The 19402-nt window shown below is 38.6% G+C and overlaps 1 protein-coding gene across 1 annotated transcript; it reads left to right on the forward strand.

Moving 5' to 3' along the window:
* The first annotated feature begins 9526 nt into the window (after positions 1-9526).
* Positions 9527-12199, forward strand: LOC134368200 (melanoma antigen preferentially expressed in tumors-like). Its single transcript, XM_063084743.1, has 3 exons — positions 9527-9816; positions 10278-10877; positions 11686-12199. Exons 1-3 carry the CDS (start codon positions 9527-9529, stop codon positions 12197-12199), a joined length of 1404 nt encoding a protein of 467 aa, XP_062940813.1.
* Positions 12200-19402: the final 7203 nt, after the last annotated feature.

The following is a 19402-nucleotide window of genomic DNA, read 5'->3' on the forward strand; positions in this document are numbered from 1 at the left end:
TGTTTGTTACCTTGTCTATTGTGGTGTATACATGGACCTGTGCATGTGATAAAACTTCATAGAACTAAATACACGCACACATACAGACACACACTCAAGTAAAACTGGGAAGATCTGAATAAGATCAATGGATATCATTGGTGTCAGTATCCTGGTTCTGATATTATACTATAACTTTACAATATGCTAGCATTGGCGGAAATTGGATAAAATGTACCTTGGATCCCGATGCAATATTTCTTGCAACTGCATGTAAATCTACATTTATTTTGAAGTAAAAAGTTAAAAAATCTCCTCATCCACCTGGAATCTATGGTGCATTCCTTTCCTATTGAAATTGCATAGATCCTGAGATAACGTTTTCAGCAGAAAAGTAAATTTCCTTTATTTAGCTTTCTGTCTTTCTTACTATCTCACTACTAACCTTAGCCTTAGGATTCAGAAGGATGATGTCATAATGAGTCATTCACACAATTTACTTAAACTGAAAAAAGAAATTAGAGTTTTTCTTACAAAGAGTAATTCTGATTAGATTTAATATTGTTTTTTCAGTGAGGCCTAACTTTCCAAATAATTCGTCTGCTGAACATTTTCCATAAATTGATTAAACTATATTTGCAGCACCAAGGTATAGAAAAAGTGTAATTTTAGCACATATAAATATACAAGATGCCATAAATTACATCCTTTAAAAAAAAATGAGTAGTCTGTCTTAAAAATTCTTTTAGGGGATATAAGAGAGAAGGAAACATAAAAAAACAACACTACCTTAAAATTCTACTTTTATCTTTTTATTTTATTTATTTTTTGTGTGTGGGACCGCTAAGGGGATCGCAACCCTTGGCTTGGTGTCGCCCGCACCGCGCTCAGCCAGTGAGCTCACCAGTATCCCTACATAGGATCCGAACCCGCAGCCTCGGCGCTCCCAAGCGCCGCTGTGCTCCCAGCAGCGCACTCTCCCGAGTGAGCCACGGGGTTGGTCCAAATTTCTACCTTTGAAAATGTCTCTGTGCTGTTCTGACCAACCAATGATTCACCTAGAGACAGGGTTAAGTGCTTTCTCATCCTACCCTGCCTGGCTGCCCTCAGTACAAGGGGCACTCTAATCTCACCTTTCAAAATTGCTTTCTGTTCAGGGTTCCCCAGGCACTATCTGACATTAGGTTGGGCTGGTGTCCTGTCCTTCGAGGGAAGGAGAACAGGCTTTCTAATCATCCCTTCCAAGGTTTTTTTTTTTTTTCTTCTTGACACCCTAAGCACTTCAACTCTCTATCACCCATTTAAAAAGTAATACCGAGTTCACAGTGAGTTAAAGATTTATATTGTCTTTAACATTCTTCTGATAAATAGTATTGACAAGGCTTATTGTTCCTTTCAACTGAAGCACAATTTAAAGCGCAGTGTGGTTTAAGGCTTAAGGCAACTTCTTGGAATTCGCAAAATACGTTCAAGTGATAGAGACTGGGAAGAAACCCAGACCTCCTGACCCTCAATCCTGATAACTTGACCAATGACAATGATTATAATCATCCACTTATCAATCGCATTGTAATTGCTAGGACGAAACGTAAGACACATCTGATAAGGTGACCAGAGGTGTGAATTAAATAAGGAAGGTGGCTATAGGGACATGTGGGGGCAGAGTGTTACAGGAAAACTAGTAATGGGATAGGGGTATGCTTGGTGAGTATGTGTTAGAGGAACAAAGGAGGCTAGTGTGGCTGGAGAAAAGAATCATTCATTCATTTCACAAATATTCAAGTATCCATTGAACCAGGGACTGCTCTGGGCACTTAGAATACATTAATGAGCAATGGACAAAGATTATTGCCCTCCTGGAATTTGTATTTTCCAGCACGGGAGACAAGACAATAAAAAACAAAGACAGCAAATGAGTAAAATAAATGGTATCCCAAAGGTGGTAAATTCTGTTTAAGAGAAATAAAAACCAGATAGGGAAGAAGTGGAACCAGGAGTGAGAGGTGAGGATTGGACGTGTAAACAAATATCCTGCAACTGATAGTACCATTATTAGATGGGTGGAAGTTTTCTCCTTTGTGCTGTCTTTGTCAGGCGCAAGTGTAAATGCTATGCTGGCTTCACTGCACAGAGGTCAGAACACACTTTTCCTGTCTTTGGTCTGGTCTCGATTCCCTTCTTAATACACCAGAGAACCAGGGACACCACTGCCTGATAGCCTTTTGTCATCGAGTGCCTACTCATTTTGAAGTTATCATCCCCTGCTACACGTCCACTAAATTTGGACTTTAGTTGTCTGGGCTTGAGACCCTGCCTGGTAGAAGCCCTGGCCAGGCAGTGCCCAGACCACAGGCAGTGACACTTTTCCCGGAAGATCTTAGCCGGTGGGGCAGGCACGTGCTCAGAATCTTTCCACCAGCGCCGAGCTGAAGGGAACGTGGTTCCTCCCAGTATGAAGCTGATTGGTGGAGGCAGGTCACGTGACTCGGGGTTAGCCAGTGCAAGTCCTCTCCAGGATGCTTTAGCTTGGAGAAGAAACTGACGGTTAAGATGCGGGGGCCACCTAGACTGGGGACTTGTTCGTGACCAGCTCGTAAGAGGAAGAACGGGACTCCAACTGCTGCGGTCCTGGACGTTTCCCAAGGTTTTTCTGATGCTTCTTCCAATTAGGTTAATTACAACAATATCTTTTCTGTAAATTAAACCTATTTTGGCGTAAATAACCTAGGGTCAAGGTTTACGGATTAGTAGGAAAGGCAGTCCAGCTGTTCAGTGGTCCACTTTCTTTCCACCCTCTATGAGTCCTCACGTGTTAAGATTAGCTTCAATTGCATGGCTAATCAGTTCATGCGCGCTCTAAAATTCTTCAAAAAGCCTTTCTCCTCTCCAAAAAGTTACGCGTCTCCTTTGCACCTTGGTTTTGTTTGTGGTGACTTTTGATATGTCAGGGTTTTAAATGTGAGATATTTCCCTTTCTATTGTATTTCATTTATTTTATGCTCAAAAACGATTTTCTCATCTGAAGAGTGAATAAATATTCAGCTGCATGTTGAAGATGACTGCTTTCATTTCTTTCTTATAATGGCCTCTCTAAAGCAATTTGATTTTGTAATTGTAATAAACGATGTGATGATGTGAGTGTTTATCCATCTTTCTATCCATCCCCCTAACTTTGTTTCAAGTGGTTAAACTGTTAAACAGTGTGGTTTATAGATAACCATCCCTTTAGCCACTGATTTTGTCTGTTTTTCATTCTGTATTTTGAAATAATTTAGACTTACAGAACAGTTGCCGAAAAAATTGTACAGGGAGCCTTCACCCAGATTTCCCTAATGTTGACATCTTATATAGCCATCGAAAAATTACCAAAACTAAAACATTACTATCAATGTAATACTACGATATCTAATATATAGAATTTATTTGAATTTCACCAGTTATCACATAATGTCCTTTTCTATCCTAGGATCCCATTCAGGATACCTCGTTGTATTTGTCTGTCATTTCTGCCTACTCTGCTCCAGGCTGACAGTTCCTCAGTCTTCACTGGTCTTTCAGAAGCCTGACACTTTTGAAGATACCGGTCAGGTATTTTGTAGAATGTCTCTCAACTTGGGGTCATCTGATGTTTTCTTATGATTAGATTGAAGCTCTGCGTTTGTGGCAAAAATACATGTTTTATTCTCCTCCCCTTCACCCCATTGGTGAGCGTGCGATTCCCACCCTAGTGTTGTGGGGGTGGCCAAACACATGGCACCCAACATTGGACAGATGAAATCCACAGCAGTTTATTAGTCACATCTACTCACAGCCTGGGACAGGAGGACCCCACAGGCCAGGCAGAGCCACACAGCATCACAGTCTGGAAGAAAGTGGACAAGCAGGGTCTGTAGGGCGCAGTATTGTAGTAAGAGGATTAAGTGCCCCTCGGTTCATGGGAGGATGACTGGCTTCTTTGGATAATTCTGTGGGCTGGGTGAGAACTGAAACCTGCTACTTAGGGATAAGTAAGCACTGTGCCCGGTCCACATGATAAGGAGGGTACTTTGGCTAGGGGACCATTTTCTGTGGCAACACAACAGGGAGCAGAACCTGTGGGTAAGCCATAAACGGTCATCCCCTCTCTCCTAGATGTCAAGGCACACATATTATTAGGCCTTAATTTTAGGTCTTATATCACTTTACTGCTAACATTATTTTGTTCCCTTCTCTGTGAATCATGTCAGGGGGTAGGTATATGATGCCCATATGTTGTATTACTACTAATGTTCACCTTGATTACTTGGTTAAAGTGGTGGCAGTTAGGCTGCTCCACCATACCATTGCTATTTTCCCGTTTTTTAGTAATAGATAGGGTGTGGGAAATACTTTAAGGCTCCGAAAATACACTGTTTCTTCTCAGACTTTGACCCATTACTTTTGGAATCCATCTAGGTATCTTGCCTACAACAAATATGTTTCCTAATGGTAATTTTCTATTTTCCTCATTCTTACTACATGTATTCATTGGAATTCTTCTGTAAGGAAGAGCTGGTTTTTTCCCCCCATTTATTTGTTCAATTTATGTACATCAGTATGGGCTCGTGAATAATTATGTTATACTATGAGTTATAATCAAATTATATTATTATTTACTTTGTTCCTCAAACTGTTACAGCTTTGGCCATTGGGAGCGTTCTTTGGTTGGTTCTGTGGTCTTTCGCTATGCCCCCATTCTGTCTTGCACACTTCCTTATGTTCTGGCACAATAAGATGTTCACATCCATCTTGTGTTCTTTTGTTTGTTTGTTTGTTTCTTTGTTTTCCCCCACCGTACCTCTGGATTAAAACTATTTCTACAAGGAGCCCTGGTTCCTTTCCTTGGAGAATAACATTTAGAAACCTGTATTTCAGTGTATATTCATTGTTAACGAAATTTCATTGCTGCTAGGCTCTCTCCACGGACAGAGGTAGGAAATATATTGTATGTACATTCCCATGCTTATAGATACATCTATGTTTATTTCTGCATCTACCTATTTGTATAGATATTAAAAGCCAGGAACTCATACTGATATTTCTGATTCCAGTCCATTCTAGCCTTATCTGTAAATTCATTCTCTGACCTAGCTTTCATTATCTATGATGCGTTTACTTATTTGTTCATTCCTGGTGTGTGTACACATAGCTTCAGAATTGCTAACCAATACCCCTGTTGGAAACAGATTTACTAACTTGTATTTGTGTACAGTTCTTTTTTGTCTTCAGCCTTAGAGGATACTGTCAAAATATGGTTTTCCAAAGTTTCCTCACTTAAATATTTTCTTTCTCATTCCTTCAGTGTGGATAAATTAATCATTTGTAATACAGTTAGCTGACTTTGCTGCTACTTGTATTCGACTTTGCGTTTCCCCCCATATCCTGGTTGATTTTAATTGTTTATTTATATTTTGGATAGAAATGTTCCTATGATTCAGAGTCAGGCCTATACAGAAACAAAGTGTACTCAGAGAAGTATCGCTTCTTCCTCATTCCTTCTACCTCATTCCCATTCCCCATTTCTTGCTATTTCTTTCCCACCCTCCCCCATAGGATAACCAATTTCTTTAGTTTCTGGTTCAACCTTTTCTGTATTTATTTTGCACCAATTCGCAGATACACACATGTTTTCTTATATTCCCTTCTTACACAAAGGATAGCATACTATTCATATTTCTTTCCATTTTGCCTTTGTCATTTAACAGCCTTCCTGAAATCACCCCACACCGTGTCATACAGATTTTCATCATTCTCTTTCTTACAGCTACACTGGACTCCATTGCATGGCTGTACTATACTTTATTCAACCACTCATCTATATGTGGGCTTTTAATGTGTTTCCAGCATTTTGCAGCTACAAACAATGCTTCAGTGAATAACCTTGGGCACAAATAACTTTGTACTGGTGAAATGTATCTTCGAAGTATATGTCCAGTAGTGAGATTATTGGGCTAAAAGTTAGGTGCATATGTAGTTTCTTTAGGCATTTCCAGATTTCTCTTTGGAAGGGTCGTATTGGTTTTCATTTCCACTAGCAATGTTATGAGAATGACCGTTTCCACACAGCCTCACTAACAGAATGTGTTGCCTCACTTTTTAAACTTTCGCCTATGTGTTAGGTGAGAAACGGTATCACGGTGTTGGTTTAATGTACGTTTTTGTCTGTTGGTGAGTAAGTTTTGACACATCATGTTTGAGGACTTTCTATATTTTTTTGCATGAATTGTCCGTTCATGTCTTTTCCTCATTTTTCGATCCAGTTTTTGGTCATTTTGTCGTTCAATATTTAAGAATTCTATATATGTATTTGGAATATTAACCATTTGTCTGAGGTATATGCTGCAAATACTTTATCCCAATTTGTCAGTTGTGTTTTGATTTATTTATGATGTATTTTTTGCAACACTTTCTTTCGTTTTTATGTGGTCTAACCGGTTATTCTTTTCTTTCATTGCCTCTGGAATTTGAATCATAGTTAGATGCCTTTCCCTACACCAAGGTTAAAGAAGAGCTCTGCCAGATTTTTTTCAAGAACTTGTATCGTTTCATTTTTTATGTTCAGATCACTAATATGTGTGCAGTCTATTTTTGTGTATGGTGTATTGTATCGGTCTACTTTTATTTTTTCTAATGCCTCAATTGCTCCAGCACCATTTAGTCAATGACCATCTTTGCCCTCATGATTTTAAATGCCACCTTTATCATATGCTAATGTCCATATGTATTTGTACTTGGGTTGTATTTTTTGGTTTTCTCGCCTATTATTCCACAGAGCTATCTGTAATTTAAGGAAGTTTTCTCTGCCATCACATGCGGAATCAAAATCCCAGGTCTTCTTTACAATGTGAGCAAACTTTTCCTGTAAAGAGCCATATAGCAAATATTTTAAGTTTGTGGACCATAGTGTCTCTGTCATAACTACTCAACTTTGTCATTGCAGCACAAAAACATCTATAGATAAGATATAAATGAATGTGCATGGCTGTGTTCCAGTAAAACTTTATTCACAAAACCAAGAACCGGACTGTATTTGACCCAATGGGCCACAGTTTACAGACCCCTGCTCTAGTAGATTCCTCAGATAGGGTTGAGGGGTGCAGAATCTCCTAAGTTCCTGTCTGTTGAAAACTGTTTTTCTATAAGCTGTGATATTTGAAGGGTCAGCCCTGCTGGATGTAAAATCTTTACTTCAGACTTTTTAAAAAAAATTTTATCATTACACAATGTAAACATTTTTTTTTTTGTGGCCCTTTACCAATTCCTCCTTAACCTCTCCTCCCCCTCCCGCTTTCCCACCGCTGGTGTCCTCAGTTCTGTCCTCTCCTTTTGAGAGTTCAAGGAATTTTTGTGATTCTTGCATCATTCTTCTTTCCTTCCTTTTTTCAGCTGCCGCTTATCAGTGAGGACATGTGGTATTTCTCTTTCTGTAAGTCTGGCTTATTTCACTGAACATGATTTTCTCTAAGTTCATCTATGTTGCTGTGAATGGCACAATCTCACTCCTTTTTATGGCAGAGTTGTATTCCATTGTGTCTATATACCACATTTTCCTTACCCCGTCATCTGTCAGTAGACATTTAGTTTGCTTCTGACTCTTAGCTATTGTAAATAGAGCTGCGATAAACATGGGAGTGCAGGTATGCCTTCGACATGATGATTTCCATTCCTTTGGGTGTACACCCAACAGTGGGATTGCAGGATCATATGGCAGCTCTATCTGTAGTTGTGTGAGGAACCTCCATACTGTTTTCCGTAAGGGCTGCACTAACTTATAGTCCCACCAACAGTGTAGGAGGGCCCTTCTTTCTCCACATCCTCTCCAGTATTTGTTATTCTCTGTCTTTCTGATTCTGGCCAGTCTAACTGGTGTGAGGTGATATCTCAATGTGGTTTTGATTTGCATTTCCCTGCTGCTTACTGATGTTGAGCATTCGCTTTTTCATCCGTAGGTTGGCCATTTGTGTATCTTCCTTTGAGAAATGCCTATCCAGCTCCTTTGCCCATTTTTTGGTTGGAATTTTTTGTTTGTTTGTTTGTTTTTACTGTTGTTTGAGTTCCTTGTATATTCTAGATATTAATCCCTTGTGGGATTCATAGTTTGTGAATATTTTCTCCCATTCTGTCGGTTGTCTTTTCACTCTGTTAATTGTTTCTTTGGCTGTGCAGAAGCTTTTTAGTCCATTTCTATTTTTATATTCTTATAAATATTCTGATCCGAGGTAGGTCTCATATCCTCAAATGCTTGTTTGAATATGATTAATTCTGTTTGAACTGTTCACTTAGTTTCTTTCCGCTTTATGGTTGTTTGTGTGAAGTTTTGTTTCCTCACCTTTTTTTAAGAATGTTTTTGTATGGAATTTTTTTCTTCCTTTTGTGTATTTGTATGATATTGGTTTGTTTTACAAAAATCCTACTTTAACGATGCCATTTTTTGTCGGTATAGCAAAGTCCAGGCCTTTAAGCCTTTTTCTTTGCTTGTTTTGGTGGCAGAGGGAGAAGTTTTGAGTGCTCTGATTCTGTGGTTCTCTCATGTCCTGCAAGAGCATTTTTCTTTTCCATTTTTGTTTTTCCCCCTTTTGTTTCTTTTCCCCATCATTCCTAAATGCCAAAGGATGCTTCACCCTTCCTCTTTGCCTTTTCTCTTCTTCTTCATCTTCTTTTTTTTTTTTTTTTTTTTTTTTTGTGGTGGGCTGATATGGGGATCCAAACCCTTGACTTTGGTGTTATAACACTGTGAAGCTATTTTTAAGTCTTGTAAGTCTTCCCTACCTCTTTAAATGGCAAATATTTTGAAGTCTCTTCTCTATAGACCCTGCTCTTATCTTCCAGGATATCTTTTTGGTATTTTCAGACTTATCATGGGCCTAGTCATTCTGGCCGTACTTTTAGATCAACTTTAAGCTTGCCATCTTTCTTCCTCAGTATCTCTTGCAGCTCTTCTTGGTCTGTCTTTGCTTGCCACTAAGCCCACTGATGAGCGTGTGACAGATCATGTGCTGGAATATCGTGCTTTTTCTCGTTTTACTCACAATTATTTTGAAGTTTTGTCATCTGTTTCTAAGTGATGATGAGTATGTGCTTTTGGACAGATTTACATTTGTTTTTTCTTGGTGATTGGCATCATTTTGGAAGGAAGTATTGAGAGGCAGGTAGATAGATGGTCAATGTTGTCTTCTGCTCACTTACCCCTGATTTCTACTGACATTTTATCTTATGCCAATATGTATATGTATGAAGGCATACACAAACATAAACACTTACACACACACTCGAGTCTATTCCTATTCTATGTCTACAGTGGAGGTCTCCTGAGGTGGCTGCCTGATTCACCATCTACAAGGGTACTTCAAAAAGTTCATGGAAAAACAGAATTAAAAGATAATACGGATCTTTTCATGAACTGTCTGAAATACCCAAGTATTTATACAATAAATATTTTGTCCACTGCTCACCTTGGTGGCAGATAAGGGACTGTGGATGTCTTCTCAGGATTTGTAAATATTCTTCACTCTGAAGCAGGTTCATAAAGATGGACAAAAACGCCCCAGCCACACTACTAGACCTTGCTGTACGAAGTCTGCTGAGTAATGAGCGTGTAGCTATCCATGCCCTTGAAGAGCTCCCAAGAGTCATGTTCGCTCCGTTTTTCACTGCCGCCTTCTTGGGTGGTCATAAGAAGGTACTGAAGGCAATGGTGAGGATTTGGCCCTATCCCTGTCTCCACGTCGGTACATTGAGAGTACAGGAGTCACAATATGACAATTTTGAAGCTATGATTGACGGTCTGCAGATCCTTCCTGCCCAGAACTCTTCTTCTTGGTAAGACTATGTATAATAGAGACATAGTGAGTCAGCAGGAGGGTATGAGACGGGCGTAGGAGACGGCCTAACAGTCTTTCAAAGGTAGTTAATGGTGAATGCTGAGGATCTCTGTGAGGCTGTTGGTGGAACATTTGGGGTCACCTTAAGGACTCTAATGTCTTACAGAGTTGATTATGGAACAGAAGGGATTGAGGATACTATTAATAGATTTGCCTCCTGGGTATGATTACATGGAAAAAGGACATGGGCATTGAGAATGGGATCATCAGAAGAGAAGAAAAGATGGGGAAAAGAAAGAATGGTGCTAAATTTTTATGGAAAAGGCTTTGTTGGTAAATGGTGTATGGACTGAAGACCAGGGATAAAGGGATTTTGTTTCTGCTTCCCATCTTTGATCGTGCTGGGTTGTATTAAAATCAGCTACCTCTCAGATATTCTGTCTTCTCCTCTCCTTACAGGGGGCCAAAACTGATGCTTCTAGATTTAAGGCAGGATCCAGGCTGCAGGACCACATGCTCTGGGATCAGGACCACATTCCCTTTCTGTTTTCGTTCATGTGCTTACTCTCAGCACTCTATCGTGAAAACAGAAGAAGCCCCACAAAGAGTTAGGTGCCCCAGAACTGTAAATTCAGAGTCTGAGCCTCAGTCATCCAGGGAACCTGTGGAATTATTAGTGGACATTTCCCTAGATGGTACCTTGAGAACAGGGCGATTTCTTTCTTTACTTCGAAATAAAGTAGAGCAGAGCTTTGGGTCCTTGCACCTCTGCTGCAGACATTTGCAATTTGATGGAAGGCTTGCCCATGAACACATCCTGCAGCTTCTGGATATGGGATGCATTGGACAACTGAAAGTGGATGAGATTTATCTGAGTCAAGTCACCACCCTTTTGGGTCAGATGACCCACCTCCACAGCCTTAGTATGTCTCACATCCCTTTTACATCTTGTATGAGGAGAAGCTTTGGGACTTTTCTCACCCATCTTGGGCAGATGAACACCCTTCAGCAGATCCGTTTGCATTCCTGCCGCAAGCATCCGCTTCAGGAACTGCTCAGGTGAGGAGCTGGGGAAAGACCTGGGTTCCCTGAACCACCCCGTTGTTAAGACAGGAGAGCAACCATTCTTGGATATTCCTAATCTCCTTGTAACCCATTCCTCCTTCCACCTCAATATGGGCACTGCTGGGTGTATGAAACTGGCCAGGCTAGAGAAACTAGAAAAGTAAGCTGTGATCATTCATTCATTCAGTCAGTCAGTCGACCATGTGCAGACACCATGATAAGTCTGTAGATACATTGGTGAAAAAGACCCAGTCCTTCTCCCCTTGGAGTTTACAGCCTTTTAGGGAGGAAGGGGAGACGTTCAGATGGGGAAATGTTTTATGCTGTGGCACTGATGCACCTCATCATGGTCTGGCTAGAACAGTTAATACTGCCAGATCATTTTGCTCCTGTATTTTACCCAAGCGTTAGGCCCTGAGTAGAGAGCTTGTCATTTGGGTTTTGGTCAAAGGGAATCCTTAGTTGACTGCTTTCCCAGTTCCCTCCCCACCAAATAAGTAAACTAAATCCACCATTAATTTCATTGTAAGTACTAAGTGCATTAAATTTTTTTCCACTTAATCTTTCCCACAACTCTACATAATAGTTGCTATTGTGCATGTTTTAAAGATTTAAGAAACTGTATCTGAGAGCGGAAAAGTAATTTTCTTAGAGTCTGATTCCAAAGCCCACATTGTTAACTGCTGTTGCAACATATGTGCAAATTAGTTTATTCTAGAGCCGTAGATACCTCTAACTCAGGACTCCTTGTCCTGGTCCAATCCTCATTGTGCAGAAATAACTTTCTTTTTTCTGTCTACAGATGCCTGCCACCTCAGTTGGATGCATTGTATCTCTCTTTCTGTGGACTTTCTAACAGAGGCATCACTGTCCTGTCCCAGAGCCCTGCAGCCACCCATCTAAGATTGCTGAGTCTCAGCAACATCAAGATATCCTGGGAACTTTCTGAGTCCTTCCAGACTCTGCTGGCAAGTGTCTCAGGCACCCTGCAGTATCTACAGATAACTAGTTGCCTGATAACTGATTCTACTCTCACTGCTGTCATTCCGGCCCTGAGCCGCTGTTCCCACCTCCGTGTCTTTAGCTTCGCCTCCAACCCCATTACAATGCGTGTGCTCACCAGTCTTCTGCAGCACTTAACAAACCTGACGGAGCTGAAGCGTGTAATTTATCCTGTCCCTGTCCATTGCTATGAACAATTGCATAATCCTCGCAGTTTGAACCAACAGAAGCTTTCTGAAGTGCAGGCCCAATTGAAGGCGATGCTGCAGGTGGTAAAGCGGAATGACATGCGCTGGACCAGTTCTCCTGAGTGATTTTCATGGTACAAGGACTTGATTTAACACTGACGTGTGGCCGTTAAAGCACGTAGTGTTCTCACCTGATGCCCAAGTTTTAGAGACACATATGTAAAATTTTATAGTTCCAGGAACCTCGCGTTAGGAAGATTCCATGTGTAACTGACCTCTATAAAAATAAAGAACTCTAAAGAAAACAGAGGGCTTTGAGAGGTCCTATGGGTCTCTTACCCATTGTCTTCCAAATCCTCCTCCTTGCTCCTGACCACAGTGTTGGGTATGTGACATTGGCTGACCTAGTCATGGTATACCATTTCCCTGTCCAGACTAATTGGTTCACTTACGGGTACTTGACACAAGTCAAAAGAGTTGAAACTTTTTCTTGATGATATTTTGGAATAGTTGGTGGTTATTGAAGCCAATAATTTTACCCTCCAAGGTCCTTTAAACTTCTCATATTTATGACGGCCTTAGGCTGCTTATGAGAAACTATTTGCATCTAAAAGGAAAAAAACCAAACCAAAACAAACAAACCAAACCTATGTCCACTACCTACTGGTGTCTTTATCAGTCCGTTGCTACCTCCTTTCTTAGGTCTTAGAACCCTGTGGCTCAGTCGTTCCTTATATCACACCCATTCACCAAGGATCTCTTATTAGTTCAGTACTGTTCCAGGTGCTAAGAATAAAAAGGCAAATAAGACAAAGCCCCTACTTCCAGCCACTCAGAATACAGCTGTTCCTATGATTTGTCTGTTCCCCTACTCTTTCTTAGGGCGTTTGGGAAAGTTATTTAAACCCCCTGTACCCCAGGTTTTTTTTTTTCACACACTCTGTTCAATCCACGCTGGCCTCTTTATGCTGTTGGATAGCTCCTCAACACTCAGGTCATGGCTTTAATGTTACCTCCTCGGAGAGGTTTTCTCTTACTTCCCTTTACTTATTGTACTTCCCTTACTTCCTTTGCTTCCCTTACTTTACCATGTTGTAGCTCTCTCTCAATGTACCATGTATGTTCCCTTCATGGTACCCATCGTTCCATATGCATTTGCTCCCTCTGCTCTTACAGCAATAATTTGTGCATATCGTTTACCCGTTGAAGTGAAAGCACTGCACTTCAAAGACTTAGTAAGAGAATAGAATGTTAAAATAACTAATTAAATACCTGTTTGTATGATTACACATTGAAATGGTAAAACATTGCATTTCAACGACTTAGTAAGAAAAAAATGTAATACTAATTAATAACTTTTTCTAATCGTTTACATGCTGAAATGCCAACAGACTGAATGTCAATGAATCAGTAACAAAAATGAATGAAAAGTAACTAATTAAAAATTAATGTACAGCGTTCCCTGTTGAAATGAAATCAGACCACATTTTAAAGACTTAGTAAGAAACAAGTTGCAAAGTAGATAATGTGTTTATACCGTTTCCATGTTAAAATGATAACATACTGCTTTTCAGACTCAGTTAAAAAAATAATTAAAATTAAATAAATTTTGTTCTTGTTGGTTACATGTTGGAATAACATACTGTATTACAAAGACTTAAAGAAAAGAATGTAAAAAATAATAATTAATAAAAATAGTTAATAATGTTTTTATTGCTTTCATTGTGTAATGACAACATACTGCATTTCCAACTTAGAAAGAAAAACATTTTAAAATAACCAAAACAGAATTTGTATGTGTTTTTTTCTTAGTGGAATAACAGATGTGGTTTTAGTTTGCATTTCCCAGATGACTAGTGATGTTGGGCATTTTTTCATGTATCTCTTGGCCATTTGTATGTCTTCCTTTGTAAAATGTCTATTTAGCTCCTTTGCACATTTTTTAAATGGGTTATTTGGTTTTTACTGTGTAATTGCTTGAGTTCCTTGTAAATTTTGGCTGTTAATCCCTTGTTGGATGTGTAGTCTGCAAAAATTTTCTCCCACTTTGTAGGTTTTTGTTTCACTCTGTTGACTGTTTCTTTTGCTGTGAAGAAGCTTTTTAGTTTGTTATAGTCCCATTTTTTTATTTCTTCTTTTATTGCTTGTGCTTTTCGACTCATGTTCACAAAGTCTGTTCCCAGACCTAGTTCCTGAAGAGTTTCCTCTATATTCTGCCTTAGTAGTTTTACATTTTCTGGTCTTACACTTAAGTCTTTTTCCATTTTGAACTTATTTTAGTATATGGTGAGAGGTACAGGTCCAGGTTCATTTTTCTGTACATGGATGTCCATTTATTGAAGAGTCAGTCTTTTCCCCAATGTATGTTCTTGCTGCCTTTGTCAAAGATCAGTTGGCTGTAAGTATATGGGTTGACAGTCACATATTTCATTCTCTTCTCTTGATCCGAGATTCTGTTTTTATGCCAGTACCATGCTGTTTTGCTTACAATAGCTTTGTAATATAATTTGAAGTCTGGTAGTGTTGTGCCTCCAGCTTTATTATTATTATTTTTTTGCTTAGGATTGCTTTGGCTATTTGGGGTCTTTTGTTGTTCCACATGCATGCTTGGATTGCTTCTTTTATTTCAGTGAAGAATGTCTTTGGTATTTTGATGGGGATTGCATTGAATGAGTAGATTGCTTTGGGTAGAATGGACATTTTCATGATGAGAATACTTCCCACCAAAGAGCATGGAATGTCTTTCCACCTTTTTGTGTCTTCTTTAATTTCTTTCATTAGTGTTTTGTAGTTGTCATGTACAGATATTTCATCCTTGGTTAAATTCATTCCTAGGTGTTTTATTTTTTCTGTGCCTGTTCTAAATGGGCTTATTATCCTGATTTCTGTTTCTGTTAGCTCATTATTGGAGAATATAAATGCAACTGATTGGGGACATTTATTTTGTATCCTGCAACATTACAGAAATTATTTACCAGCTCTAAGAGTTTTTTGATAGAGTTTTTATATTTTTCTATATATAGTATCATGTCATCTGTAAATAGGGAAAGGTTGACTTCATCTTTTCCAATCTGGATGCCCTTTATTTCTTTCTCTTGCCTGATTGCTCTTGCTGGTACCTCCAGTACTATGCTAAATAGAAGTGATGAGAGTGGGCATCCTGTCTTGTTGCTGTTCTTAAAGGAAGAGACTTCAGTTTTCCCCCATTCAGAATGATATTGGCAGTGGGCTTGTCATAGGTGGTTGTTACTGTCTTGAGATTCTTTCCTTCTATACCTAATTTGTTGAGAGTCTTTATCATGAATGGATGTTGAATTTTGTCAAATGCTTTTTCAGCATCTATTGAGATAATCGTATGGTTTTTGTCCTTGATTTTGTTGATGTGTTGTATCACATTTATTAACTTTTGTATGTTGAACCATGCTTGCATCACTTGGATGAATCCCACTCGATAATGGTGTACCATTTTTTAGATGTTTTGCTGTATTCTGATTGCTAATATTTTGTTGAGGATTTTTGCATCTATGTTCATCAAAGATATTGGCCTTTAATTAAAAGAAAATTATAATTTTCTTTTTTTGTTATGTCATTATCTGGTTTTGGTATGAGACTTATTCTGGCTTCATAGAATGAGTTAGGGAAAATGGTTTCTGTTCCAATTTTTTGGAATATTTTGGAAATAATGGGCATTAATTCCTCTTTAAAGGTTGGGTAGAATCCAGCTGTGAAGCCACCAGCCCTTGACTTCTCTTTGTTGGAAGATTTCTTATTACTGCTTCAATCTCAATGCTTGTTATTGATCTACTCAGGTTCTCTATGTCTTCTTGGTTTGGTCTTGGTATTTTGTATGTGTCCAGAAATTTATCCATTTCCTCCAGGTTTTCACATTTATTGGTGTAGAATTGTTTATAATAATCTCTAATGATTCTTCATATTTCTGTGGTATTGGTTGTAATGTCTTCCTTTTCATTTGTTGTTTTTGTTATTTGGGTCTTGTCTTTTGTTTGTTTGTTTTGTTTTGTTTTGCTTTTTAACCTAGCTAATGGTTTGTCTATTTCATTTATCTCCTCCAAAAAGAACAACTTTTTGTTTCATTCATCTTTTGTATCATTTTTTGGATCTCAATTTCATTTAGTTCTGTTCTGCTCTTCATTATTTATTTCCATCTACTATCTTTAGGATTGGATTGTTGTTGTTTCTAGTTCTTTGAATCATAGTGTTAGGTCATTTATTTGAAGTCTTTCTGTCCTTGTGATGTAAGCATGTATTGCAATAAACTTCCCTCTTAGTACTACTTTTGCAGTATCCCACAGGTTTTGGTATGATGTATCTTTATTTTCATTAGTTTCAAGTATTTTTTTGATTTCCTGTTTAATGTATTCTTGGACACATAGGTCACTCAGGAGCCTATTGTTCAGTTTCCATGTATTTGTATAGTTTCCAGTGTTTTGCTTGTTATTAATTTCTATTTTTAGTATCTTGAAGTCTGAAAATATACTTGGAATGATTTCAGTTTTTTAAAATTTGCTGAGACTAGATTTGTGACCTAATACGTGCTCTATCCTGTAGAATGTTCCATGTGCTGATAAGAAGAGAGTATAGTCTGTAGTTGCTGGGTGAAGTGTTCTGTGTATATCTGCCATGACCAGTTGTTCTAAGGTGTAGTTTAAATCTTGTGTCTCTTTGTTGACTTGTTGCCTGGAAGATCTGTCCCATACTGAGAGAGGGCTGTTCAGGTCACCCACTATTACTGTATTAGGGCCTATTTCTTTCTTTAGCAGTAAGAGTGTTTGCTTTATATATCTGGGAGATCCATTATTTGGTGCACACATATTTGTGATATGTCTTCATGTCGGATAGATCCTTTTATCATTATATAAATGCCTTCTTCATCTCTTTTTATGGTTTTTGTTTTAAAGTCTATTTTATCTGATGTGAGAATAGCTACTCCTGCCCATTTTGGGTTTCCATTTGCATTGTATATCTTTTTCCATCCCTTCACTTTTAGTCTGTGTGTGTCTTTATAGGTTTGGTGGGTCTCTTGAAGACAACATATACTTGGATTTAGCTTTTTAATCTAATTAGTCAATCTGTGTGTTTTGAATGGGAAGTTTAATCCATTTACATTTAGGGTTGTTATTGATAAGTATAGCTTTATTCCTGTTATTATATTGCTTTTTGTTTACATGTTTTAAACATCATTTGTCCTTTTCTTCCACTTTTTATTTTTCATCATCCACGTTAGTCAGATTTTTATGGTGACAAGATTTAGCTTCTTTCTCCATCTTGTTTGCATTTTTATTGTACTGGCAGGTTTTGCACTTACTTGTTAATCCATGGCATTGATTATTGTTTTTCAGATTCTACATGCAGGAAACCATTGAGTATTTCTTGCAGGGCTGGTCGTGTGGCAGTGAACTCCCATAATTTTTTTTCTCAGGCAAATACACAATTTTCCCCTCATTTCTGATGTATACCCACGCTGGATATAGGATTCTTGGCTGGCAATTTTTCCTTTTAGTCTTTTGAATATATCATCCCATTTCTTCTGGCCTGTAAGGTTTCAGTTGAGAAGTCTGCTGTTAGTCTGATGGGGGCTCCCTTATAGGTGATTTAGTGCTTTTCTCTTGCTACTTTTAGAATTCTCTCTTTGTCTTTGAGTTTTGCCAGTTTGGCTATCACATGTCTTGGAGAGGATCTTTTCAGATTTAATCTGTTTGGGGATCTTTGGGCTTCCTGGATCTGAAGGTCTGCATCCCTCCCTATACCTGGAAGTTTTCTGTTATTACTTCTTTGAATAAGGTTTCAATGCCTTTTCCTTTTTCCTCCTCTTCTGGAATACCCATGACTCAGATATTTGTGTGCTTGACATTGCCTGCTAGCTCTCTTAGATCATTTTCCTTTTTTTAATTCTTTTTTCCTTTTTCTTCCTTGCCTGAGTTATTTCAAAATGGCCATCTTCAAGTTCTGAAATTCTTTCTTCTGCTTGTTCTAGCCTGTTGTTCAAGCTTTCTATTCTGTTTTTTATTTCATTGAGAGAATCCTTCATTTCCAGGAGTTCCATTACATTCTTTTTTAAGTTATTAATCTCTTTGTAAATTTTATCATTCATATCCTGGATATTTTTTCTAGTTTCATTGTGTTCTCTAGTTGATTCTTATTTCTTGGAGTTTTCTTAAAATGAGTGCTTAGAATTTTTTTTCAAACATCTCGATGGTTTCTTGCTCTATGGCATTTGGTACTTGAGAATTACCATATTCCTTTGGTGGTGTCATATCTTCTTGTTTATTTGTAGTTCTAGTATTTTAATGCTGATGTTTGGTCATCTGGTGGAACATTTAATTCTTCTGTCACTCTGGAGTGGGTTATGAGAAGGAAGACTTCCTCTTCTGTTTCTAGGTTCTGCTGGTGACTATTCTTTTATCAATGCAGTTGAGTGTGTGGTGAGCTGTCTTGGCTCCTGTACAGTCAGTGAGTGGGTCCTGTGCACACTCACCTGGACAGCCCACATGTTGGTTTCGTGGGGACTGTGAACCCCTCTGATGCTCACTTGGGTGTGTCTGTTTGGACATTTTAAATTAACACTGGATAAATTCCGGGCTGCTTACAAAATTAAATTCTAGATTGAATAAAAAGAAAAAGTGGTGACCATTGTAGAATGCATACTACAATCTCTAATTGCTTAATGTTGCTTTGCCTCCCACAGATTTGTCACCTCTCTTCCCCTGGGTGACAGAGCCACAAAAGGATTACTCAAAGCCCAGCTCTTCCGAGCAGTGAGAGACCCTGAATGGGTTAATCTCCCAGAACCCTCAAGAGTGAGGCATTCCTTCCTTGGGAAATTAACCATGAATTGGGGTTCTCTCCCCACATTTATTTTCCATACCAGGAAGTTACAGAAAAAGAACATAGGTGGGGTAATAGTTTAACAATAGAGGCTGGTAATAAGCAAAGTGACATTCCAGAATGCAATTTGCAAGAGGTTAAGTTGATCCTCCAATAAAGGCTTGATCTTAGCAAATACTGTTTTTCCCTACACTGAGTTCCCAGTATCTTTACATATCAATCAGTAACCTGTCTGTCCTTGAGCCAGCAACCTTGCTGTGTTACAAATCTTTATCTTATAACAAAGACTTCAGCCTGGGGAAAGTTTCCTCTCTTTTGCAAGGTTAACATTTTATATGTACTTTTAAGAAGTTAGGCTAAACCTGAAATTGCAGGGAACTAGACTCTTGAAATATATTTGCTTTATAAATGTAAGTGTACTTCACAGCTTAAAATACCCTCCTACCAACTGCATATTTCAATACCCATCTGAGAGATACACAG

The sequence above is a fragment of the Cynocephalus volans genome, chromosome X, assembly GCF_027409185.1.
Source record: "Cynocephalus volans isolate mCynVol1 chromosome X, mCynVol1.pri, whole genome shotgun sequence".
NCBI classification, from domain to species: Eukaryota; Metazoa; Chordata; class Mammalia; order Dermoptera; family Cynocephalidae; genus Cynocephalus; species Cynocephalus volans.

Bases quoted from the DNA above. Each gene is read 5' to 3' on its own strand.
- LOC134368200 (XM_063084743.1), top strand. From the start codon at position 9,527: ATGGACAAAAACGCCCCAGCCACACTACTAGACCTTGCTGTACGAAGT. The intron at 9,817-10,277 runs GTAAGACTATGT...CTCTCCTTACAG, and splicing joins GCCCAGAACTCTTCTTCTTG to GGGGCCAAAACTGATGCTTC. The intron at 10,878-11,685 runs GTGAGGAGCTGG...TTCTGTCTACAG, and splicing joins CCGCTTCAGGAACTGCTCAG to ATGCCTGCCACCTCAGTTGG.